Source organism: Nelumbo nucifera, chromosome 1 (assembly GCF_055504915.1).
Source record: "Nelumbo nucifera cultivar China Antique chromosome 1, China Antique-T2T, whole genome shotgun sequence".
In the NCBI taxonomy this organism is placed as follows: domain Eukaryota; kingdom Viridiplantae; phylum Streptophyta; class Magnoliopsida; order Proteales; family Nelumbonaceae; genus Nelumbo; species Nelumbo nucifera.
Window position 1 is genome coordinate 96,176,094 of NC_142649.1, and position 27,031 is coordinate 96,203,124.

At 37.5% G+C, this 27,031-nt stretch overlaps 2 protein-coding genes across 6 annotated transcripts in view; both read left to right on the forward strand.

Annotated features, from left to right (window-relative positions):
* Positions 1–1,954: 1,954 nt before the first annotated feature.
* On the forward strand, positions 1,955–16,890 carry LOC104605586 (Phosphoglycerate mutase family protein). Of its 3 annotated transcripts, none has more exons than XR_016077194.1 (8): positions 1,955–2,251; positions 2,500–2,620; positions 4,057–4,107; positions 4,186–4,296; positions 5,661–5,792; positions 8,607–8,733; positions 14,576–14,651; positions 16,520–16,758. XR_016077194.1 is itself a non-coding variant. In XM_010270412.3 (7 exons), exons 1-7 carry the CDS (start codon positions 2,031–2,033, stop codon positions 16,741–16,743), a joined length of 936 nt encoding a protein of 311 aa, XP_010268714.1. In that variant the 5' UTR covers positions 1,955–2,030; the 3' UTR covers positions 16,744–16,890. The 3 variants fall into 3 exon arrangements, 1 of the variants encoding a protein (XP_010268714.1); XR_016077195.1 differs by having other exon boundaries at positions 8,607–8,703; XM_010270412.3 differs by lacking the exon at positions 8,607–8,733 and having other exon boundaries at positions 16,520–16,890.
* Positions 16,891–25,703: 8,813 nt separating this feature from the next.
* The window catches only part of LOC104605588 (CDPK-related protein kinase), a 33,337-nt gene continuing 32,009 nt past the window's right edge, over positions 25,704–27,031 (forward strand). For all 3 annotated transcript variants that reach the window (XR_016077198.1, XM_010270413.3, XM_088889378.1), the window contains exon 1: positions 25,704–26,497. Coding sequence is in view for 2 of the 3 variants with exons in the window: in XM_010270413.3 (XP_010268715.1) it covers positions 25,919–26,497 (579 nt within the window). In the remaining variant the exon portion in view is untranslated. The remainder of the gene's footprint in view (positions 26,498–27,031) is intronic.

Consider the following 27,031-nt stretch of genomic DNA (forward strand, 5'->3'; position numbering starts at 1 on the left):
GAAAGGAAAAGGCCATTCCCTCAAATGGAGGAATGCCATCCTACCTGAAATGCGAATGGAATTTCGATTTCATTGAACCAAACAATTGGATTCGGAATGATCCATTTTGATTCCGATTCCATACCCTTATTCCCCCGAACCAAATGGGTAGTAAGTAATTGGTAAAAAGTAAGAGCTATCACCAAATTCAAAGTGAATGTTACAGCCCTTGTGTGTACAATATCATCCCTACTTCATTTCTTATGTTTTTTTTTTTTTTTTCAATCATAATTGTACATGCCAGTGTTTCCTTTGTACCCTTAATGTCAGTCCAATTTGAGTGGGCTTGGGTTGAGAAATTATTAAATTTTCAATGAACCTGAAACAAAATCCCAAGCCCAATGCAATGTAAACTCTTCAAATTGGGTACATGATTTGTACTCCTACTTTCTGAAATGATGAGGGTAACTGATATTATAGAAGTGGTAATCAATGAGGTGGTATTCATCAAATGTAGGAATGGACGACACAAGTCAAGCTATTCATGAGCTGCTCGAGCTCAGCCCAAATCGATCTTCGAGCTTTAAATATAGTTCGTATGTAAATTGAGCCAAACTCGAACATTTTGAAATTCGGATCGTTAGGCTCGTGAGATTTCGAGCTTATATATACTAAGTATATATTTAAATATATATTATTAAACTGTTTTAATGAATTCCATTGGTGAGGTACAAATTACAATCATGGTCCCTGCTAGAGGATGGTTTTGTCTCTATTACCAAAGAGAGGGAAATCGTAAAAACACTCATTCGGTGAAGCTTCTCATCTCTCAAACTCTCATCTCTCAACTCTCACAATAACAATCACATACGATTGCAAGTGCAGAGTTCAAATCCAAACTCCGATGCTTTATTTAGTTGAAGACAAGATAAATACGACACGAATAGATGACAACACTCATTCTTCTTCTCTGTTCAAGCTACAGAACTTGTTCAATAGAGATTCGACCCATGGAAGTTGTTTAATGGAGATTCAAGGTACGAGACTTCTTCTTCTTCTCATTCTGTGATTCTGTGGATGATTTGGGTTTGGGGTTTCTTTACAGTTGGGACTTGAAGGACCGCTTTGGGTTCACTCGTGGACAGTAAAGACTACCACCCCCATAAGGAAACAAGAGCATTTGAAAATCAGAGGTAACACCCCCGATTCAATACAAAAATTAGTAAAGAGTTGGAAATTGTAAATACCCCTGCTGTTTCAGCCTTTGGCCTACCTCCAACTGCAATGGTTGAAGGATGTTGTACCCATTAGAAGTATTCTGTTGCTTCTTGCAAAGATTCAAGTTGTGGTACTTGAGAGTACACCATTGAGCATTGATACTTTGGAGGATTAGGAGTGGTGTTTTGCTTCATGCATAAATTCAATTGGTACCCAAGAAGAAAGAACTGTTCACTTATCGAGCTCGAACATATGAATTATGCAATAGAGCCGAACTTGAGCTTACATTTTCAATTTGAATCAAGTTCGTACCCGAGCTCGAACCTTGCATTTTTCTACCGAGATGAGCTTGAATACTCAAATATTTGGCTCAACTCGGCTTGGCTCGAATTCACCCCTAATCAAATGTGACACATGGGATTTTGATTGATCAAAGCTCTCCTGGTATCATTTTTTTCCGGCACCATAGATTTATTCTTTATTTTATTAGAAAAATAGCAGAAGAGTTTTGACCAATTAAAAACCCCATGAATTTTGATGAATACCACCTGATTGATTTAACCATTTTTATGATACTGATTCATTGTTTACAAGGTTTTTCGGTATCATAGTCGAACCCCTCCACTGCCTCTTATTGGTCGAATGGGCCCGATGCTGTAATTGGGCAGGTTGTTCATGGGCTGGGCTTCAGGTTCGGTCCGGCCCATGAATTGGCTCCTGTTATAAAAGAGAAGGCTTCGAGTTCGAGCCTAAAACTAAAACTCTAAAAGCAATTGTGTGCGCTGCGCTCTTCCTCTTAACAACGTGGGACGCATATTGTGAAGCTCGTATTTATGATTGCAAATGCAATACCCGCTAATATTCCTCTGATTTATCTCCGTAAGCCGTCCCATCTCCGCTTCAAGGTGGTTTGGTGCTCAAACAGCTTCTCGCTCGGGAAGAACAAGGAAATCGCAGGTGGAAGTGGAGGAGTAGAACGGGACTTTCTCGCCTTCCACCGCTCGACGCACCTCTTCAAAATGGCCGATTCCACCGTTGAAAACTCAAATTCTAGGTTCTCTGCCAATCTTTCTTCTTCAATTCCATCGAGTTATCTTGAGAGGTTGTTCTTAAATTAGGGTTTAGATCTTTATTTTCCGCCCTAATAAGGTTTTCTTCTTCATATTAGGTATCGTTGTTCAGTATCTTTGATGTAACTTCGGTTTGGTTTTCCTTTCTTTTTTCTAGAATCAGGAACTTTAGCTCTGTATCTTGTTATTGTATTTAAATCCAAATGACACATTTGTATGACTCAATGATAAGCTTGTCTCTGCAATCTGATTGCAACGGGGGCTCTGGATTCGGTACTGTTCCTCCTGATTATGCCGAAATTATCGTGGTGCGGCACGGGGAGACTATGTGGAATGCTGATGGAAGAATTCAGGTTTCCTTTTTCCATTTGATGTGTATCATCTGTTAACCTTGGCACACGTATCGGTTGCCTCTTATGCTTTAAACGCACATAAATTGATTTTGGTTATGCATCTTTTACCCCCAAAATAACTGCATAACTGCCTTATGCATCACATTTTCTTGAGAAGGTAATTCCGTGATTATGTGTTTCTCTTTTTCCTTATTTGAATGGGAAATTAATATTCCTCAATGTCTCCTGCACTCCAAGAGTGTTATTTACGTAGTTACGTAGTTTCCAAAAAAAAAAATTTAGGTCTACTTCGTTGTATCATGTGTTCATTAAGAACTATTGCCGAAATGATATAGCTGTGAATAGAAAAACAAGCCTTTATCATCACTTGAATGGGTGCAATCTGATATAGAAGCCGTTAGTTCACCTAGATATGGAAGAATGTGGGGTTTGATCTTTTCTCAGTTTTGTTGACTTTCCAAGCGGATTAACATAAAGTTATGCTAAGGTTGATTGACTTATGATGGTTGGCACCTTTTTTATCTGGAAATGGCATGAACTGTTGTAGTGGCATTTTTGTGCAGATCAAGTTGTTTTTTTCCCAAGGGGCTACACAACGGGGGTTAGCCCATCCCTCAAACCCATAAACCTCCCCAACCCAGGTGCTGGTGGGATTCGATCCCAAGTCTCCACTACAACCAGCAGGAGACCTTACCAACCAGTCGGTTGGCACCAGGGGCGGAGCCAAGTATATTCCCCCCCAAAATAAATAAATAAATACTTCAATGTCCCACTAAAATGTTAAGCATCTCCTTGAATTCTTAAAATTAAAAAAAAAAAATCTTTATTTTTTTCTTAAAAAATCTGTAATAGATCCAAACCTGTCTACCCCATTTCTCTCCAAATCCTACCTCATCTACTCCCTATCTCATTTTCTTGTTCAACTTGCCCCCCCCCCCCCCCCCAAAAGAAAATTCCTGGATCCACCACTGGTTGGCACCTTGCGATTAAGTTGTCAATATCCAACATATCACATTATTTTAGATGCCATTCTTGAAATAAATCTATAAAAAAAATCATTTGCCTCATATAATCCTAGGATCACATTTTTTTTAACTAATCCAAAGTCCAAACTTAACTTATTATATTTCCCATTAATCCTATAATAATACCCACCATTTTCAGTATTAGCTTAAGGCATGCCTCAAATTAAAAGAAATACAATCCTTATGACAGTGGGCAATTTACATATTAATATACATTTGCATTTACAATTCCTTTTTTTCCCAATTCACACTGTGCATCACTACATACTCTTTTAAGACTATAACCCTCATAAAGGATACATCACAACCATGCTATACTTAGTATATTCTCCATCTTGCATTTTGTATCTCATGTTCCTTTTTACAGTTGCGCCTCAATCTCACAGTGATTTTTTTTTTTTTATTTATTAGGGACACCTGGATGTTGAATTAAATGAGGTTGGGAGACAGCAAGCAGCTGCAGTAAGTTATATCTTACTTATTTTCTACAAATATACCTTTTTCCCTGTTGAATCTTGACATGCTCTGCTTACATTGAAGGTTGCTGATCGACTGTCTAAGGAATATAAAATTTCTGCTATTTATTCCTCTGATTTGAAGCGAGCACTTGAAACTGCACAAATTATAGCAGGCAAATGTGGTTCTGTCGAGGTATGAATCATTAAGACACTTTCTCAAGCCAGCATTCATGTGTTATTACTGATACAAATTCAAAGTTATACCCGCTGAATGCATGTTGATGCCAATTTTCATTGCAGAAGTAAAGAGGTATAAATATCTGGAACCGTCTTGATGGACTGCATTTTCTTAAGCTAAATTTTACATATGTTTTTCTTTCTTAGTAATTGATATTCATAATCTATTCATTCCTACTCTATATGCATTCACTTATTTTCATTTATTGCTGGAAAGACCAAAAATCAATCAATTGCAATTTTGACTCTTTTCCTTTTCTTTTGTTGTTTTTCTTTTAATTTGTGGCAACTGAGAGGGCTTTGCAAAGCTGCTGTTGTTATTGTTATTATTATTTTTTTATAAATAAAGTAGGTCAGCTTATTTCACCCATTTAATTGGACAGTTGATTCAGGGTTTTAATTAAATATTCTATACACATCTTTTAGTATAGAGTTTTTTTTTTTTTATTTACATGCAGGCTTCTTTTTATTGGTTTATGGTGGATAATAAGAATTCCTTTTAATAAGATAAGCAGGCTGTAGTTCTATACATTATATCCTTTCTTATCCACACATTTGCTTTCTCAAATTTACGTTGAATTTGATACTGCTATGGTATGGGTGCACTTCTGCATTATCCAATTTTTGGAAGGATGACATTTGATTCAAAAGTAAGTTTTTAATCAAACCAGACAATCTGGTATGATATGAGGCTTTAGGCTTTTCAAAGAAAAATCCCCACGTTCTTTTGTTTTGTTTCAAGAGAACCTTCCTTCCCTGCAAAAGATGGAAATCCTTCTTGTTGTTTCTTGCATTCTATGATTCCTGCTATTATGGACTAAAACTAAAAGAGTGAACCTATGGACAATAGAAAGAGTGAAATCTGGAAAAAAATGACTAAATCTCTCTCTTGATATTGTTGTTCATGATGGTTAGTTGGATTCCTGTTGTCATTAAGACGTACTTGTGTGTTCTTCGGTTTTTGGGAATTTAGTTGCTTGCCTACCTTTTGTTGTAATTTCTTTTTCCTTTTTTTTTTTTGCATTGATGAAATGTTCTTGTTTACCATAAATTGAATATATGGATATCAAAGGAACATGTATATCTAGGTTGGATGAAGATAGAACTAGAGTTACTTTAGGAAGAATCTGTTGGTTTAGAAAGTTGCTTCAAGAATAATGTGCTGACCTTGGAATTTATTTCTTCTATGGCTGCATTGAGTTTTTTAATCTGATCTTCTGTTTTGTTTCCTTGGAGTAGTGAAAAATGGATCAATTTGAATATTTTATTACCTGCAATATGTTACATTTTTTGTTTCATTCAAAATTTTATTCATGATAGGTCATACAAGACCCAGGACTGAGGGAACGACATCTTGGGGATCTTCAAGGTGTAGTATACCATGAAGCTGCCAAGTTAAAACCTAAGGCTTTTCAAGCATTTATATCTCACAAAACCAATCAAGAAATACCAGTAAGTTTTTTTATCTTTTGTGATCTTCTTATTCTAATTTATACACTCCTGGTTGGCAGTTAATCACCTATTCAAAAATAGGCATATGTCTTCCTTTTTTGATTCTGACTTCCTATTTGTAAGGAATTTATAGTCTTTTTTTTTATTTTTTTGGAGGACTGGAAATATGTGGATATCCGTTTTCCTGCTATACAGTTTCTCATTGTACAGAGGCTTATTTGTATTTTGGCTTTTGATATTAATGAATTACTTTACCTTATCCTCAAAAAAATTAATTATATCATTAATCTTTCAGTTATTCAAATAGTTGCACAAGTAAATGACTTGGGGTATGTTCCAATACCTATGCAGCATTTCTACTTGGAAGATGAATCAGATGATGCATAACAAAATTAATCCATTTAGCCTGAATTATTATTATAAAATATGGATACGGTAGTATAAACATTCTCCTTAATAATTTACAAAGACTTTACTTCTAGTTGTCAATTAATTACTTTATAATCATCCCATTCAGATGTGAATTCAACCAACTTAGTTTGAGACCTGAAATTGTAATCAAATTTCTCATTGAATGGTGATATATTCTGTGGTAGAGCTCTAGAAATGTGCTACTCCACTTATGGTCAACAGTTTTTAAAAATATTGAAAATTTTTCTTTTGATCATATTGGGCCAAAATGGGCCACTACCTAATGTTGGTCTTGGCTATCCAGGGTCTTGGGAGGAGGGGATTGGATATGGACCTAACTGTATTAAAATGTGGATGAGTTACAAGAGGGAGGACAATAAAGCCTTTCCTATTTGTGAATCACACTTTACAAAAACAGATATGAAATAAAGTATAACATTAGTATCTCACTATATGCCTTCTCAATTCTGATCAAAGTTAGTCCTACACATGCGTCCTAGTCCTGTAGTAACTATAGAAATGTAACACAGGAGAAAATCAAACCTATGATAACAGCAAATATCATTCTCGTTCATCATTCATGTTACTACAGCAGTTCAAGAATGCAAGAATAGTGGCTAACAGAGAAAATTGATATCTGCAATAGAAACCACCCAAGTTCTCCGGTTGGGACTCCTACTTAATCCATAGATATGCAGTAACCAAGAAATGGACTAACTTCAAGAATAACTTGAAATCCACTCCTTACGAAGCTAGGATTCAACATATACAAAAGGCAGCAATATAAAATAAATCGAAAACTACCAAAAGATTGCTAGTCCTTCTACAATTCATAATTAAAGACTATAAATTAATAGAAGAACTTCAAGGTCTAGTTGTCATTGAAAACTACAAAACTTTGTTATGTAGATTCTTTCTTCAACTTCTCATCTTGATAACTCAAAAATTATGAGTTGACTTCCTGGATCTGTCATGACTAGAAATCATAGCGATTGGAGAATATTCTCAAATGGCTTCAGTCTCAGGTTTTTTGGAGACCATATATGGAAGTATGTAATTGTTTGATAGCTTGGATGCCCAATCTCTTATTAGCAACCTAATATCTTGGCATCTCCCATGAATGGATCTTGATGCATTTTACCAAAGATTGTTGTATTCCTTTCCTTCCACAATCCCCACATGACAATAAAATATTTTCTTATATGATAAGACAGATGCAAGTATCTAGTCCACCCCTCTCAATGCCCCATATAGCTAGGACCAACATTGGGTAGTGGTCCTTAACAAGAGAGAGATGGCAAGGGATTGTTTATTTACTAATTATCTTTAACAATTTACAGTATAAAATACTTGCTTCACTATGACACTCAGCCAAGTGCCTTTTGAAGACATCTAATAAAATTAGAAAGCACATAAAAAAACTGGTCATTGTATAAGGATGACAAGCAGAAACTAGAAAAGGTCTGAAGCTTGAGCATTCCATAACCCTCTTTGATGGACCCTTTTACTTGGAGATCAGATCTTTGATATTTCGATTATGTTGTGATGAATCCAGGAAAGGAAAATAAGAAACCAGATTAGGAAGAGAAGAAGAAATTAGGTTTGAGAGAAATGTATCATGAGTAATAGTGTGCTGTCCCACCATGTGTTGTTACAGGTGGGACATCAATGAAAGGAAGTGTTGTTATAAGTGGGGGAAATCCCTTTAAGAAGGGAGACTCTCAAAAAAGGGTGGATGATAAAGAAAAATTATAGTGCACCCATTGCCAGAAGTCTTGGCACACTCGTGACACATGCTGGGACCTTCATGGAAATCCGAAATGGGCTCAGGAATTAAGTAAAAAACAAGGTTCAGATCTGAATAAAAAGTTAGGGAAACAAGGTTCAAGAAAGCTCACTATAGTAAACATGGTTACTTAGGAGAACCAGCCCTCAACTACTACTACAACTCAGACATACACCTCTAGTTCTGACCCTAGGGAGGATATCATTAATTCCTTTTGTGACCATTTAGAACTTTATGGTAAGACAATTTGTCAGATGGATGCTCCTCCTCCATCAACTTTATATGTGTCTACATCAGGTAATTCTACCACATCTCTCCATGTATCGTCTCATTCCTTTGACTCTCATTGGATAATTGATTCTAGAGCGTCAAAATATATGACTGGTAAGTCTACTTACTTTCAGACCTATCATCTTCTCTTTGGAAGAGACAAAGTGAGACTGGCTGATTGTTCATTCTCTACCATACCTGGTCAATGAACTATTTCTCTTCCTTTTAGTTCTACCCTTTCTAATGTTTTACATGTTCCATAATTCCTTATTAATTTGTTTTTTGCTAGTAGTATCACCAATTCATTAAACTGTTCAGTAACCTTCTTCCCTTATTGTGTGATTCAGGATTTGGCCTCGGGGAAGATGATTGGTAGAGGACGTATGGTGGATGGTGTCTGCTTGCTGGAGAATAAGGCTGGTCTTGCAGTCACAAAGTTCAAGAGTCAGGCCTATTTATGGCACAGTTGTCTTGGTCATTTATCATTTGATTCCTTAAAGATTGTGTTTCTAGAGTTGTTTAAGTCAATGTCAATGTCAAAGTTGATATGTCAAACTTGTCAGTTGAGTAAACATTGTAGAACTCATTTTTCTTCAAAGAATAATAAATCTGAATTTCCTTTCCATATTGTTTATTCTGATGTTTGGGGTCCAATTACTTTATCATTTGAAAGTGGCTACAAGTATTTTATTACCTTTATTGGTGACTACTCCAGGTACACATGGGTGTATCCCATGCGAACTAGGGATGAAGTACCAAAAATTATCCAAGATTTCCAAAGAATGATCTTCACCTAATTTCAAATCGAAATCCAAATCTTCTAATCCGATAATGCCAAAGAATATTTTCATAATGATCTCACAAAGTTCTTTGCTTCACGTGGATCACTCCACCATAGCTCCTGTGCCCGAACACCACAGCAAAATGGTGTAGATGAAAGAAAGAACTGCCACTTTCTTGAAGTGGCTTGGGGATTATTGATTCATATGATTGTCCCCAAACATTTTTAGCTTGAAGCTATCATTTGTGTTGCTTATCTCATTAATCACATGCCCTCTCAATGGTTAGAGTACAAAGCCCCACATCAACTTCTGTTTCCCAAGGCTCCTCTTTTGTCTATTCCTTTCTCTGTGTTTGGTTGTAATTGTTTTGTCCAAAACTTGTCACTCACTTGTGGGAAATTGGATCATTGTGCTATTCCTTGCATCTTCTTGGAGTACCTTACAACTCTCAAAATGGGTATCGGTGCTTTGATCCCGTCTCTCAAAAATATCATGGTTCTATGGATGTTTCCTTTTTTTGAGAGTGAACCTTTCTTTCATGTTTCCCTCATGGGGAGTGTAGGCATGAGAAAAAACAGGTTCAGCTTCCTCTTCTGCCTCAAATTCAGCTCCCTCCTCTTCCTGATCCTCCTCCCTTCCGTGTTTTCTGTCACTGTCACAAAGGCCAACCAAGTTCAAGAGTTGTGGAGCATCTAGAATCTGTACCACCAAAACCATTAAATTCTCCAGGGATGGATCCTACCCAGCCAGGTACCTTAGTTCCCATTGACATTTCTAACCCTATTACTATTGATACCTCCAGTCTGATGATCTTGACCTTCTTATTACTCACCGGAAGGGTGTTAGGTCTTACATTACTAAGCACCCCATTTCCCATTTTGTTTCCTAGGAAAACATTTCACCTTCCTTTCGGGCATTCCTCTCTTCCATTGATAGTGTCTCTATTCTTACTCCTAAGAATGTAGCAGAAGCTCTCTTGGTACCTAAATGGATAGATACAATGAAGGAAGAAATTAATGCATTACATAAAAATGGTATATGGGAATTGGTGGATCTTCTTGAGGGGAAGGAACCAGTTAGATGTAAATGGATATTTACAGTAAAACATAGGGCTGATGGCACAGTGAAGTGGTATAAAGCTCGTTTAGTGGCAAAAGGGTTCACTTAAGTGTATGGGGTGGATTATGTAGAAACTTTTGCACCTGTTGCTAAGATGAACTCCATTAGGGTTCTTTTCTCTTTAGATGCTAACTTTGATTGAGACCTTCACCAACTGGATATCAAGAATGCATTTCTAAATGATGATCTTGAAGAAGAAGTGTACATGGTACAACCCCCCGGTTTTCGGGTTCAAGGTAATGAACAAAAGGTATGTAGGTTAAAGAAGTCGTTATATGGCCTGAAACAATCACCAAGAGCTTGGTTCAGCAGATTCCAGGTAGTTGTACAACAAAAAGGCTACAAGCAATGTCAATCTGATCATGCATTGTTTGTGAAAAGAGGGGAAGGGAAAATTACAGCCCTAATAGTGTATGTTGATGATATAGTTATCACTAGTGCTTGGAAAGATGAAATTCAAAAGTTGAAGGGATTCCTTGCTATTCAGATTGAGGTGAAAGATCTAGGTCCTTTGAGATATTTCCTTGGAATCGAAGTTGCCCACTCACAAAAGGGTATCTTCATTTCTTAAAGAAAGTATGTCTTAGATTTGTTATAGGATATAGGAAAATTGGGAGTGAAACCTGTTGATTCTCCTATTGATCCTAATCACAAATTAAGTGATTGTCAAGGTGAATTCATCAAAGATGTGAAGCAATTTCAGAGGCTTGTAGGAAGACTGTTATATCTCTCCATGACTCGGCCAGACATTGCTTATGCAGTGGGTGTTCTTAGTAAATTCATGCCTGCCCCTAAGACCACCCACCTTGAAGCAGCTGAAAGAATTCTCAAGTATCTTAAGAAATTCCCAGGTGTAGGTTTATTGTTCCAAAAGCATGAGCATTTGAAGGTTGAAGTGTATACTGATGCTGATTGGGCAGGATTACTGGATGATAGGAAGTCTACCAGTGGCTACTGTACCTTTGTGGGAGGAAACCTAGTCACATGGAGAAGCAAAAGGCAGAATGTGGTGGATAGGTCTAGTGTTGAAGCTGAATATAGAGCAATATCTCATGGAGTGGCTGAAATAGTGTGGCTACAAAATTTGTTGAGTGAATTGAGATTTACAGTTGATGGACCTATGACTTTATATTATGATAACAAGGCAACCATAAACATTGATGCTAACCCAGTATTGCATGATAGAACCAAGCACATTGAGGTAGACAAGCATTTTATCAAAGAAAATGTTGTCAAACTTCACAAAAGGGTTACATCATTTGCGGCATAATGATCTATGTGACAAGTTGGGCATGATTGACATCTATGTCCCAACTTGAGGGGGAGACAGGGAGTGTTAAAAGGCTGTTTGTCTTTTGTTTTATTTCTGTTTAGTATTGCAGGGGTACTATTGTAAGTCCCCTTCTTTTATATTATGTTATGGTCGCCCTAATATAAATACCAAAAAAGCTGGCGCTGCCAGCACTGAGTTTTGCTCACAGATCTCTCTTTTCTCCTCTTCCTTCTCTCTTCTCTTCACTTTCTCTTCTAGATAATGGTCTCAATAAGAAAACAATATACAATTTGCACCATAGAAACATAAATGTTTTAACTGTTAAAAGTACTAAAGATTTTTACATGCTCTTTCTTGTTTCTCTGCTCCCATTTCTTCCACATGATACATTTGGTGCCATCAAGGCCATTCTATTTATTTATTTGATAGGTACATTGAGGGAATAGTTGTTAAAGCTTCACTAAAGCACCTATCTAGGTGTTGCTTCAATGAGGAGCACCTAACCTAAAATAAGGGCAGCCCATTGTGAGTTCAAATCAGCCCCCCCACAACATCCCCGCCGTGTATTGGGAACATCTCCCGATGATGACATCATCATTTTTGGGATTATCATCGGCAGATGTTCCCAATACACGGCGGGGATGTGCTGTGGGACATTGTGGGGGGCTGATTTGGTCTTGCTCATTGCACGAGGCTCCTGCCAATGCGGGGTCTGGGAAGGACAGATGTACGTAGCCTTACCCCTGCACATACAGAGAGGCTGTTTCCAAGATTTGAACCCTAGTCACCAAGGTCACAGTGGAGCAACCCAGCCGCTGCACCAAGGCCCACACTCAGCACCTAGCCTAAAACATATGATTTATATTAAAACAGCACCTACAAGGTGTCTTATTAGTATGAATATTGATAGGTGATACATCTTATCATTATTTATGTTTTGTTTTAGGATTTTATTTTTGAAATACAAAAGACCTAAGGGCTTTGAGGAGAGAGAAAAAAGAAGTGAAGGGCAAAAAACAAGGGTCCCTTAATTCTCTTTTTCTTCTTTTTCTACAATTATTACTATCTATTATAATATTGCTAACATTGTGTTTTTATATTTAAATTCATAGTTTTGAAATAGTAATGTCCTTTAAATGTCATGATTTTATATTTTTACCATGTTTTGATATGGAATTCATTGCTGCTTAGTAAAGATCATTGCTATCTTTCAATTCTTGCTAATTGATACACAAAACTAAGAACCTAACCTGGAAGTTAGATTCTTTTCTTTGTCAGCATGTCACCTAGAATCACCAATATGCCTCGACAACTATGATTGAAGTAGTTAATTGTCTTTACCTAAAATCAACCACGTTGATCAGAAGTTTGGAAATCTCTCTTTCAGAGATATCCTGTCAGCATGTCACCTAGGAATGAACTAGTGCCCCCAAATGAACTTGGGTTGTGCTGTTATGCATGGACCATGCTGGCTTTTGTTAAGGTTAAAAAACAATATATATTTGACAATTCCAAACTATAACAAGACCAAAGCACCTCCCCCATGGGTATATACATATAAAAGTTAAAATTTCATTGATATCATAAATAATAAGTAAACGTTACAAGCATCCCAAGGAGAGGTGTGAGGTGCAGCCTAACACTTAAAGAAAAAATAGCAAGATATTTACAACTGTGCCCGAAACAACTGATCCCTCATTACCCCTTGCTTGGCTAAAGAATCAGCCAAACCATTAGCTTCCCTCCCCACCCATTGTATAACCAGATTCATATGTTGTGTTAGCCATTTGAACTTCTTCATTTCATCTCTATAGCACCATATTGCTGATTCCGGATTCTTTATCCAGCCCACCACCACCTTGGAGTCCCCTTCTATCACCAGGTTCTCCGCATCCATTTCTTTTGCTATCTGGACAACTTGTAATACTGCATACAACTCAGCTTTCAACAAGTCTCCATTCCCCACCTGTCCTGAATAGAGTGATATTAGATTCCCTTGTCTCTTATGGCCCCTCCAATTCCAGAAGGACCTAGGTTGCCTTGACTACTTCCATCAAAATTTAGTTTCAAAAAATCTTCAAATGGAGGCCCCTCCAAGTCCAAGGCCAAAAGTGTTGCTTTGGAAAGGGAGAAGTGTTAACTTCTAACTTCTGATGAATGTTCTTTTTTGTTTTTTGTTTTTTTTTTCACTAAGGGTGCAACTAGAGTGGGCTCAGGTTGATCATTTCTTAAATTCCAAAGCCATCTTTGTTGGTTGTGCCTGGCACACATGTTTTGACCTTGTGTCAATATTCAGACGTCTCTCCTGATTCCATTGTATTAATTCCACTTCATACTCGCAATATGCTCTTTATGGTCCCGGTTCATGATTCAATTGCTGTGTATTTAGTTATTGAACCTCAATGTTTATGTTGTTATGTGATCGCAGCATAAAAGAAAGTCTGAATTTTCCATAGAATCCAGCTCAAAATATTTGATCTTAGATGCAATTGCACCTTGTTTTCTTGGTGAAGAGGTAGTGCGATTCCAGAATAGTGAGAAGAGGAGGAGAAGAGAGAAGAGAGAAAAGAGAAAAAAGATTTGAGAGGGGAAAAAAGTCACCTGGCGGCGCCAGCCTTTTTAATATTTGTACTAGGGCGACCATACAGAAATAAAAAGGTGTAATTACAAATGTTCCCTTGTGGCACTAAACTGAAAAATAAACTATGTTATTCAACACACCTCTACTTTTCACAAAAGATGTGTCCCATTTATTCAAAAAGGGTTATGCCCTAATGAATGTATTTTTTATGAGCTCAATAAACAAATAAAGTTTTGTTCTACAGATAACCTCTATGTCTCTTAGGTGTGAACTAACACCTCAATGATCCACTTGGTTTCTGCTATTATAAATGAACCATCCCCTGGATTAAGAGCAAAGCCACGAGTGGACCAAACTGTCAAAAGAAACAGATAAAAAATAACTGTTTTATAAGTATAAAAAGATGCATGGAATTATCCAGGAACTGCCTGCCATGCAACTTGTTCCTTGAGGCACCATATGCTACTTGATTATTTTCCACATGTATTAGTCAGATCCTGGCACACTTAATGGAATCATATCTAATCCTTGAGTTGGCTTTCTCTGATTTATAATATTCAGGGTGGTGGAGAAAGTCTTGATCAACTTCATCAACGATGCACGTCTACCCTGGAAAGAATCGGCAGGAAGCATAAAGGTATGGTTTCTTCACAGCTGCCTCTTTGAGAGATTTCTTGGGCAAAAAGAAACATTTACTTGTTCAAAAGTCACTGGATGAATCAGAAAGTGCTGCAAACTATCCTTTAATCGGGCCATCATGTATCACATATGATTCTATATGGCTATTTCATTTTCCTACCTTCTAATATATAATACCTTGTCCTTATCAAAAATATATAATATCTTGTTTTTATCACATCATGAAGAATGCAACTGTAATTGGAGATTCGAAGTTAGTTATAAGCCGGTTGCGAAAGGAGGATGTGAGTAGGTGGAATTTGTTGGTTGTGCCCAGCACACATGTTTTGGAGTAAAACCAATTCCTCCTAAGATTGGTGTTTGTTGTTGGGGAGCATTTTTGAAAGCTAAGGGTGACCCCCCTGCCAGATGTACAAAGCTTGTTTGCTTCTACTTTCTTCAGCTGGTTGAAAAAGTAGGGAAGAATATTTTAGAGGTGCACAAGAGTTGCAGTTTGGTGGATAATTTGGGGAGAAAGAAACTTGAGAGTTTTTTCAAAGAAGTAGAGAAGCCTTACTTGAAATTATTACCATCAGGGTGGTACATTGGGTGAAACCCTTACTCCTTTGAGGATATAAATGCTAATGGCTTGCATAAGAAGTGGAAGGAGGCGGCAAACTCAGCTCCTCATGCTGCTGTTATCAGGTGGTCTTGGTCCCTGACGGTTGGTTGCTTCACCAAGCTGAATTTTGGTGGTAGTAGTGAAGGAAATCCTTGTCCTTCAGGCATTGGAGGGGTTTTTAGGAATGATGAAGGAAGAATTCTTGCCTGTTTTTTCATGTCCATTTGGTGTTGGTGATTCTTTGAGGGCCCATGGAAGGTATAAGGGCCAAGGAGTTGAATGTTTGGAAATTGATTATTGAGGGAGATTCAAAGTTAGTGATAAGCTGACTGCAAAAGGAGGATGTGGATTGGTGGAATTATGTTAATGAAAAAAGGAAATTCAAGTGGAGAGTTAAGAGAATTTGTCTCTCCCTTTTCTGACTGTATTGTATCTTCTTTCTATTAATCTTTAATGAAGTAATTCAGTTGTTGATAAAAAAGAAGAAAAAAGGATCCAAAAGTTCTAAATTAGGCAGATATATTAATATCATCCAAGTACAAAAAAGAATGTTTCAGTATGATGTGATATTGTTCTGGCAGGTACTCCATGTTAGAAATGTCCCTGCCGGAGTTGTTAGGAAGTTAGGATCAGTTTTCAATCCAAAAGTGGAAGAGATGTATGTTGGAACTAATCTTCAATGCATTAGTTTATCTAAACTAGATGGTGCCTATGTCAATTCATTAGTGCCATGTTTTGCTTTTCATTTCTCTGAGTTGCTTTCTTTGTCAGAGTCCAAAAAAATGTTTGTAGTTTAAACTTTAAACTTACCCTCAAACTATGATTGAATAAGCGCATGCCATTGCTTATAATTGAACCTAGCAAAGCCTTAACCAACTATATATGTGGTTGGCTAACAAGTCATGAGTCCTGTTTTGCCATTCCACCCTATGAAACGACAACTCAGGTTCATGTTCATAATGGCTTGGCATAAGTGATACGCTGGCTGCCAGTCTGACAAAAACCTCTTTTGTTGAGGCATGGGAGTGGCAGTGGGAGAGCAAGACAAACTCAATATTAGAAGAGTTGCATGCTATAACTTTTCTAGTTTAAGAACAATTGAAGTTTGTACCATAAACCTCTACCATTCTGCCAACCCCTCATGATTTCTTTCTGTATGCATGGCCATGGAAGTTGGATAGTCATAAAAATCTTTGCTGCTGCTGTTTGTTTGGAAACAATTATGGTTATTATTAACACCACTTATTTGGTATTGTCTACCGCAGGAGATAGAGTGGTCGTAGTCGCTCACGGAGGTGTCATCAGATCATTCTACAAGCGAGCTGTCCCAAAGGGACCATCTTCAGGGAAGATACTAAATACGTCTGTTAGCGTATTTCACCTGTCAGACAGGGAGGGTTGGCTAATAAAATCATGGGGTGATGTGAGCCATCTTAGCCAAACAGGGTTTCTCCAGAACGCCTTTGGAGGTGACAAAAATTCAGGATGATTCATAAGCTACTAACTCTAGGGTTCTATTTGATTTGATCCGAAACTGCGGACATAAGTCTCTTTCACTATGTTTGTGTGCAGATTAATCACCCAAAATGCCACTCAGCCATTAAGAAACCAATAATGAACAACTTATTCACAACTAGTCAAAGCTATAAAGTCATTCACTTAAGCAGTTCAAATGGTCCCACGATGTCATTAAACTCGGGAGGCTTAAGATAAAACCCTTTTTATTCGGTAAAATTTCTGAACATTGGGAAAAAGTTACGCAAGAGTAGAATTTTCACCAATTAACATGGTCATTAGGCGTCTGTTTTTCACTAATTTTCTTTTAGTTTGATAGGAAAATCTTTTTGATGTCTGCAAAATTATTTCCACGCTTATGAAAATCCAATGTTAAGGCATAAAAGAGTAGCATAAATATAGTTAATTGATGAATAATTGAGAACATTAAATTTCAGATGCTTTTTTGGTAGTCCATCCCCAACCCAGGTACAGGCGGGATTCGATCCAAATTCTCCGCTACAACCACCAACCAGTTGGTTGGCACCATGATGCATTACAACAGTACAAGAAATTTAGAATATTGGGTAACAGTACACCAATATTCTTAATTTCTTGTACTCTTGTAATGTAAAGTTGCCCAATATTCTTGATTTCTTGTACTCTTGTAATGCATATAAAGTTTAATTTTCTTGTTTAGTTTTTTTTTAAGCTGTTTGTTTTCTCTGTCGTTTTCTCTTTGCTTGTATTCTGGACTACCAAAACAACCAATGCTTGGAAAATCAGGCCAGCCACGCGGTTGAATGAAGAAAACCAATAATATCCAGAGTTGGCCCTTTCTTTCTCTGTGGGAACCTGTTCTTAAAACATTGGTGTATAATGAAGTAATCAACAGATTCCCAGGTCGTGGGAACGCCAATCAAATACCTTATCAACAAGATATCGGCCGCCTTGATTTTAATTAGTCTAAAAAAATTAATATTGCCAATCTCTCTCTCTCTCTCTCAACTAGGATCTTGAGTGATGTTCAAGTAGGACGGCTGTATCTTGTTCTTGTTTGATTATTATCGGAATGCCCCATCGGCGTCAGTACATAAAACACAAGGATTCGAAGCGTTTGATTGTAACTTCCATGGCCCATACAGATAAAACGAGCCTTCAATAGAATCGAACCATAGTGTTTTTTGTTTTATTTTGTTTGTATTTGTGGAAATGAATGAAATATTTCATTGCTCAGAAGAATCAGTCGCCAGTACATCATTTACAAAATCAGGAGAAGACCACGTAAATGACCTACACAAACTGCATGCAAATTTTACTGTTACGGGCGACATGATAAAAAGAGCAATAGAAGAAATCTTTTACTGAGTGACCTGCAACAGGCACTTGATAACAAACAGGCGCCTCCTTCAAATTGAATAGTTGAACTGTTGAAGTATTGAACTTGAACATGAATAAGGTCCGGATTTAGTGCGAAGGAGAATCCTTCCAAGAAGGCCATAGCTTCAGTTTCCGATGGAATTGCATAGAACTCAGCTATAGGTTGCCTGAATCTGCATAACACCTTGTTGAGGAAAGTGACCAAAAGTAGTATCTGAATAATTTAGGCTGTTTCGGTTTGATAGACAGTAAGAGAGACATAAAGTTGAGGGAAGCGAGGCCACCTCAATTTTATGTTTTTCTGTTATTTTCCTTCAAACCAAACATAACCTTAATGTTTGGGAATCAAAATGTGGTGGTCGATAGTAGGGGTGAGCAAATGGATAGGTTCTACCCGGAACCGAATGGAACCAACCTCGAATCTGCCTTGAATAAACCCTACCCAGTCTGTTATAGGATTGGATCTGGTTCCAAATTCCTAGAACCAACCCCCACCCTAGGTCGGTTCTAGGGTCTAGGGGTTTACCTTACCCGAATTGACCTTGCTTGGCCTTGATGGAACCGGCCTTGGAACCGAACTTGCTTTGAAATATGTCCCAAATTTTTTTTAAGGATGTGAAGATTTGAAACCAAGCACTCATGGTTACAAAAGCCATGGTCTCACTTTTTCATTGAGTTACTTAAGTGGTTTGATCATTTGTTTTCATTTTAATATTTGAATATGTTACCTAAATAATGTAAAATGTAGCATTTACAAAATTTAAATTATAATGACAAATTTTGAACCACATATTAATATATTATGATAATCTATATATTAAATTACTCAATTTAATTAGTAAAGATAATATAAGTTTAAAATTATATATTATCATTATTGAAAATTAAGTTTTTAAAAGAGATGTTTCTTTTTCTTTTTTCTTTTTTTTTGAAATGGGAGAGTAAAGAAAGAATAGATTCCACAGGTAGACCTTGGAACCAATGCCGGAACTGCCAAGGCCAGGACTGACCTTGAGACCAACATTCACAGAATTAGTTCCAGATCCAAAAACCTGAAACCAAACCGAACTGACCCATACTCACCTCTAGTCGATAGCGCATTAACTAATTTCTGCTACCTGTTACTTTGGAACCAATCACGTTCTAACACGCCAAACACCCTCCCCATTTCTTTCTCTGTTTGTAAGAGGCTAGGCATTCCGCATCCCTTACAAGGGAGAAGAGAAATGTCCAGCCCACAAGAGCCGAACTGGCCCAGTTTAAATAACTCACTGGATTCAGGGATCCTCTCTTCAAACAGTGATGCAGTCCAAATGGGTAACTAGTGTAGTGCATACACCAGATGATTTCTGAAACCGATGTACAGACCAACCTCACAGCACGTTGCAGCTCTGCATTAGGAACATCTCCCCATAAATGATAACTTACAAGTAGGGAGAGGTTCCAGATATGCACTCCAACTTCTGTAAGGTTCGTGTGAGGACCAAATCCGAACTCGTTGGATCGAAAGTCTATGTCCCTTGTATTCTCATGAATGAATAGTTTGTGTCCGATTGCAAGCATGGGCATGCATCTTATCTGGGCCCAAACCATATATTGCAATCACCATCAACCAAAAGGATGTAGATAAATGACAACTTTTTTTGGTGGTGGTTGCTTTCAAGCAGTTGAGTTTCTTCCTCAACTCTCAACTTTCTCTCTTTTCCCTTTTTTTTTCTTTCAACAGTATATATATATATATAACCTTTACTTTCCAGGAAAGAAGAAGGGATGCTTTCACTTGGGGTAAAGACAAGATCTTGATCAACTCCACAAATGCCCGTTTTATTCTTGGTCAATTTCGGTGTCTTCTAGTCAAGCCACAATGATGGTGATGATGAAGAGAGAGATGGTACAGGATTTCATATCATGGCATCCATGTTTAGTGCAGACCCACGTACAGGATTTCATATCATGGCATCCATGTTTAGTGCAGAACCCACCCATGATTATAATGATTTTAGTGGGGAGAAACAAATCTGAGGCCCAAGGGCCACTTTTGGCTTGGAAGCTGGAATGAGAGATTTTTGGAACTCCTACTCACTCACCCACATCACTAAAAAAGAGCTATATTGGTTCACATTGATGATTGAACTTCTACTTCTTGGTGCATTTGAAAAAATCACGGTGGAGGTGGACCCATCAAGGCAAACTAAACTAATTTTGCAGTGGGACCCTTGTTGGGTTTTGGTTCACACAGATGGTTCATGTTGGCATCATATCAGTCTGGCGTCGAAATGGGCCGCTGGTTAACTTTTCTTTGGTCCATTAATTAGATGTACAAATTAGTGGAGAGAATATATGGGCCTCTGGATACATGCACTGAAGTTTCATTTGTGCATTCATGAAACTGTCAGTCGCTATATGATGGATGGTCGGTCAACTATGTAAAGACATAATAAATATTTGGAAAATACTGGAATGTGAGGGTGTTGTTCATTCTGTATTTAATGAGAATGATTTGTATTGTAACCATATATTCCCCCTTTGTATTGGATATGTATGTCACTTTTTGATCCTAAGTCCCATTTTATGACCTTATTTCTAATAAAATAAAATGAATGGCTGAGGTATTTCTATATCCTCTATAATGAACAGTGTTACGGCATGTAAGTATAACTCTCCAAGGCCTCATTCATTCTGCTCTGCGTTATTCAAGTTACAAGTGATTCCTGGGAAAACGTTGCCCGGGTAGAATGTTATTTAAGGCATGAGAATTCATGTAATTTGAATTTTCGGTGAATAAAAAAAAAAGTAATGTATCCACCCTTCAAACGAGTCTGGGTCTCTTGTTCACACAAATTCTGTCCATGTTTATCGCAGCTACACATGGAGAACATCTCAACCTCTACATAGTATTATGCAGGGGGAGATGTCCCAATTCACGGGGGTAGTGTGTTGTGGGTAGACGTGGACAGAGTTCTCATGGACAGAAGATCCGAAATCCCTCCAAATAACCAAACTGAATTTCCTGCCCACTACTCTCTACCCACTGTGAATTGCAGCACACATTACCATCTTAAACTGTGAGATGTGCGGCTGCAATTTATGATGGATAGAATGTGGGTAGAAAAAGTGAGTAGGAAATATATTCTCCAAAACGAAGTTTTCTATGGGCCCCAATGTAGTGGCATTTGAATACAAGGTTATTGCAATTCCATAAGATCCACCCTCTTAGCCCCCACCCCCTCATTTTTACCGGAAAATAAACAAGGTCTAAATATTTTGTTCAAATGAAATAGAGATGTTTTCAAGGAAAAAAAGGTAAAAGAAACAAAGATGTTAAATCAAGGGCATGTGTGTGGTTTGTGGTTTAGTTTCTGTTCTTAAGGCTCAGTTTTGAAGGAATACAAATACAAATTTGTAGAATGCAAAACCTTATATTTTATATTATTTTGTACATATTTGTATTTGCACTCTTTCCAAACTGAGCCTAATGATGATAAATCCCTTTTGTTGCTTTCACCATGTTAATTTGTGGTTTTAAAACCAGTAACCCATGATTCTAGAATCAGCAAGATACCAATTATTTTGTATTTTAATTTGGACAATATGCCAATGAGCCATTAGTTCAGATGGTTATTTGGCATCCCACTAGAAGAAGATAAAACCCACGTATCCACAGGCTCTTGATGGTAAGGTTAATGGACCTCACGTGTGCCTTGCCCTGTCATCAATAGTATATGAATGATATGGCATGACAGTTATATATTGAATCTTACACATTAAAAATGTTTCTCTTAATAAAAAGGGCAGCCCAATGCACAAGACTCCTGCCAATGCAGGGTTTAAGGGGGCACGGATGTTCCCCATATATAGAGAGACTGTTTCCAAGTTTTAAAACCCTAATCACCCAGGTCGCAATGGAGCAACTCAACTGTTACATGAAGGTCCACTCTCTTCTCTTACTCAATAACAACCGTACAATCAAAAGTGAGTGGTCAGAATGCATTTACATGCAAGCCAAACAATGAACACAGATTGTACTTACATATTTAGCCTAAAAAATGAACCTTGAACAAAACAACCTCTTTTGTATTGTTGGGTTAGAAACATGCATTGTCATTTTATGAAAAAGACGATGCATTTTCTGAACCATGCCACCTTTTTTAGAACCACAAACTGAACATCATACCAGTAGGACTTGTTAATCCAAGTGTTAAAGGCAGCCCGTCCAACCCCGTCCAGACTCAGACAGGATGAAAGTTGTCGACCCTATTAAGAGAAAATGGAATGTAGAAACAAACAAAAGATCCTGATATACTGCAGCAGGTTATCTCAGGTAGAGTCTGAATCTATCTTGTGTGAGGTTTATTACCAATCTGAAATTTGAGTAGAAATAAGAAAATTGGATTCACACACAATATCATGAAAAGAAAGAAATAAAAGGTAGACTGATTCAAGTGGGGTTGGTGGGTCAGGTTTAGGGATGGCGTGCTTTTCTTTTTGTTTGAAGGACGGGTCTTGAGGCAGGGATGGTTTTGAGATTCTACAACCCATACTGCATATTATTGGAAATAATATGAACTTTATGTATTAGGTGTTAAACTTAATAATATTTTGAATTTTATATGAAGGATAATTGATGGTTTATGTATTTTTTGCAAGTTTTAATTAAATAATTAGAAATTTTGTTATTTGTTTATATTATTTTACTTATTTATTGCTTATATATAATAAGAAATACTAGGAAATTAGATGTGGCTTCTAAACCCAACCTGCCATACCCTTAAATGCAGAGAGGACAGAAACGGGGAGGGTTTTGAATTTTTATGTGTGAGAAGGATTTGGTTTCTCAAAAAACACCCCACTATGAATTTTGGAGTAGGTACGAGTTAGGGGGTTTAGGGAGACAAATAGGGTATTGAATTTACAAAACCCACCCTATTACCATCCCTAGTCAGATTAATAAGCACGACGTCTTCTTAAGCCCTCATCTACATCCTTTGCGTAAAGGCAAAATATATTGATTAGCTAGTATTGAGGAGGGAGAGAAGAAAGAATCAAAGATGGTGCTGGGTAATTATACATTGGGAAGAAAGTGTGAAGAGAAAGAGACTACTCATAATTAAAACCACGCATTTTGTAGGTAGGGAGTAGGGAGTCTACTTATTTTAGACACTAAACTTCTCCTAAGCTGTTCATCAGGAAAAACTCTAGGTGATCCATATACCTACATCTATATAATTCAGGCATGTATAGGGAGTAAACTGGCTACAGATAGCTCAAAGCAAATGCATCTACATAAACCCAGGCATCTTTATCATCTCAACTTCAGTAGGTAGCTTTTCAGCTCAACAGTCTCTGTTATAACACTGCAGAAGAAAGCCCTCTCTTTTAAGTTTCTTCTTTTTTTAGATGAAAGTTGTTAAGTGGCTTGCATTTTCATGAGAAGATATGGACGTAAGGTGGGGTTCAGAGCCGTAGGAACCACTTATCTTTCCGAGGCTTCACATCCTTTCCCCCTTGGCAGCAGAGCAGATCAATGAATGGGTTGGTTAGAGTTGAATGATTTTTGGGTTTCTTATTAGTCACTTTGCTTACCGAAAATAATGAAAGAAAAGAAAATTAAAGAAAGTGAAATTTGATTTAGATGTGTACATGTTGACATGATGAAGAAGCCTAGCTAGCTAGATTGATTACACCAGTTTTACACATTTTTGAAAACAATGGGAAGTTGTATAGGAAGATCTTAATGTCGTTTATTTTGAATTTTGATTATCAAGTTTAGGTTTTATTTGATCAGAAATAAGATGAAAGAAATCGAACCATTTCTTGAACATTGTTGTTTTATGGTATTATAAACCTGTTCAAGGATCGGATAGCCTGACAGACTGGCTCAGTCTGACTTGTTCATTGTCAGGCTTAGACATAGTTTTAGGCCTGGGGACCGGGGTCTAATCATCAGGCCCAGTTATATTTTGGGCCACGTTTAACATTTCTCAAACCAGGCCTGGGTTCAGGTTCAAAATCTAGGCTTGATGGTTGGGACAGGCTCGGATTCGGGCCTAAACATAATTATTGATCATAAGCAAAACTAACCCATGAGCAGGTCTAATGGTTTGCATGCAAAATGACTTACCAAAACAACCATTTTCCAAAAAATAAGTAATAATTGTAAGAAAATGACATTTCTTCTATTTTTTTTGTCAAATGCCTAAGTCCTCTGAACTGAACTGTGGCCCATGAATGCACAGAGAAGTAATATGGGGGAGTCCTTTAGATCCATCTGGCAATTAAGTATTTATCAAAGATTGTGTGTTGTGCATACATTATCTAAAATAGTTTAATGAATGGTAGTTGATTTATGATTTTAATGGGCATTGAATGTGAAGGGTCTCAATACCTAAATCAGATCTGCTGAAGGTAAAAAAGCATGCAAGCATAACATCTTCACATGAATCTGACATATAATTTTTCCTAGGGGTGAGAGATTTTTAATGTTTTTTTGGCGGGTGAATAAACAACTTATCACCCCGAAGAGAATATCGATTAATCGAAAAGCCGATACTCTCTAAAAAATGATTTTGTTCATGGAACTCATTATACTAAATAAAAAAAAAATCAATTGCCTGGTTGATCAACTTATCCCCATGAAATACTCATAAGTCTTAATTTCATAGCCCATTAAACGAATTCTGATTAATTGAATGCTTTAATCGTTTAGTAGGCTGTGGAACCAATGATGAAGTTTTACATCAACATTATAGGCCTTATCGTAAAAGATGTAGGTCTATGTATTTAATACTGGCGTAATACCTTATCATTAATTCCAAACTAAATAAAATTAAAATTCAGAAGGTATACTGTACACTTACAAAGCCCACAATTTTTTTTTTCCAGAAATTCAGAGATTCAGGTTAAAAGAAAAATTCCAAGGAAAAGCAAAAGCATTCACAAATCCTTTTATTGTTGTCTGGATGCTCAGATTTTGTGGATAATAATATTAAACAATAATAGCATTGCTCCAATTTCAAGATTCGATACATCTCTTATTATTTTATTACATTAATTTAATAATAAAATAATAATCGTCTAGGTTACCCGCCGTTAGATACTTAAAACCCAAACCCCCACACTTCCACCGCATAGAAGCTCTGCTTGGCCCAAGGTGATCCGAAGTCCGATGATCTTCAAATGGATCAACCGGTGGGGCCACGTCTTGGCTAATGGAGCCACCTTTAATTAACCATGTTTAATTAATATTTAAACTCCATTATTTTATTATTAATTACTCACATTTGTTAATTTTTTTATTTTAAATTGTTTGTATTTTTCTGTTAACTATCGTCTGTACACCGGAAACCGGATTCACTGCTTGTCAGAACATCCCAGGTTGTGCTTGTTCTGTGATTTAAAACCCGATCAGAGACGATGGTTTAACAATGTCAATAACTATAACTAACCGATAACCTACTCAGGAAAAAATCCTGAGTATACGCCACGTGGCAAGAAAATGTACAGCCTGGATTATCCGTGCGTTGACGTACTGTACCTGCAAAAGCGACCACATCAACGTTTATTTTCTACTATTCATCTACTCCTCGTCGTTCTTTCGTTCTTTTTACTCTTTTCTCACTGTCTCCCTCTTCCCGTCTCTCTTTTTTTTTTACTAGGGTTTTGAAGAGAAAAAGGTCGAGATTAGCAGAGAGGGAGAGAGATAGAGAGAAAGAAAGGAGAGATACTTGAAATCTGATTGAACTGATTTGATTTGGGGAGAGATGTGTTAGAGTGGGGTTTAGGTAGGGGAAATGGGGCTCTGCACTTCGAAACCCTCCCCAAGACCTGATCTTTACGCCAGCAGAGAAGAGAAACGAGTGCCAGAAAACCCTAAGCCTTCTGAGGTTTCTGTTAATGGGGGAAATGAGAATCATAATCAGCAACAACAGCATCACCACCAACAGCAACGGCAGCAGCAGAAAGCTGAGGCAGAAGTAGGAAAAAAATCTCCTTTTTTCCCTTTTTACAGCCCAAGCCCTGCTCATTATTTGTTCTCTAAGAAATCTCCGGCACCAAGCTCTAACTCTACGCCGAGGAGGTTCTTTAAGAAGCCTTTTCCACCACCATCTCCCGCCAAGCATATCCGGGCTGTCTTGGCACGGAGGCACGGATCGGTGAAGCCGAATGAAGCCGCTATACCTGAAGGAAACGAGTCAGAGAGCATTGCTGGCCTTGATAAGAGCTTTGGATTTTCGAAACATTTTGCCAGTAAGTATGAGCTTGGAGATGAGGTTGGACGTGGTCATTTCGGGTACACGTGTGCGGCCAGGTTTAAGAAAGGAGAGCTTAAGGGCCAACAGGTTGCTGTCAAAGTTATCCCGAAAGCCAAGGTTTGGCCTCTCTATCTTTATATCTCGTTAATGGAAGAGCATTAAAGTTCAGATATCAGTTATTTCTTACCTCTCCGGAGAACTCTTTTCCCACATTTTCTTATGAATTAGTGTCCACTAGGTTGAGGTTGTGTGGAATTTTTTATTTTAGTTTATAGAAACTGAATCATGGCTGAATCTGAATGCTTTTGACATTTCAGAGATGGGGCTGCACGGATCAACTGTTTCCATCTAATGATCTGGATGTTTTTTCAGCTAGGATGCATTTATCTCTGATAAAACCAACAATTTTCATTCGTCCTTATCGTCTGGGATCAAGAAGATGGTTTTGTTTTTCTTTTGGCTTTTCTTTCCTATTGGTTGCATGTGTGAACAATGAGCCAGTATTTGGTGCGATTCAAGTTCTACTGGTATTTATGTCTTCTTGAAGTTGAATGAAAAACTGATTGTATACGAAGATTTCTAATACAAGGGCAACAAATCTGTCAATGGCAAGTTGATGAACGTATTTTGGGAGAATAAGTTCTTAGCCCA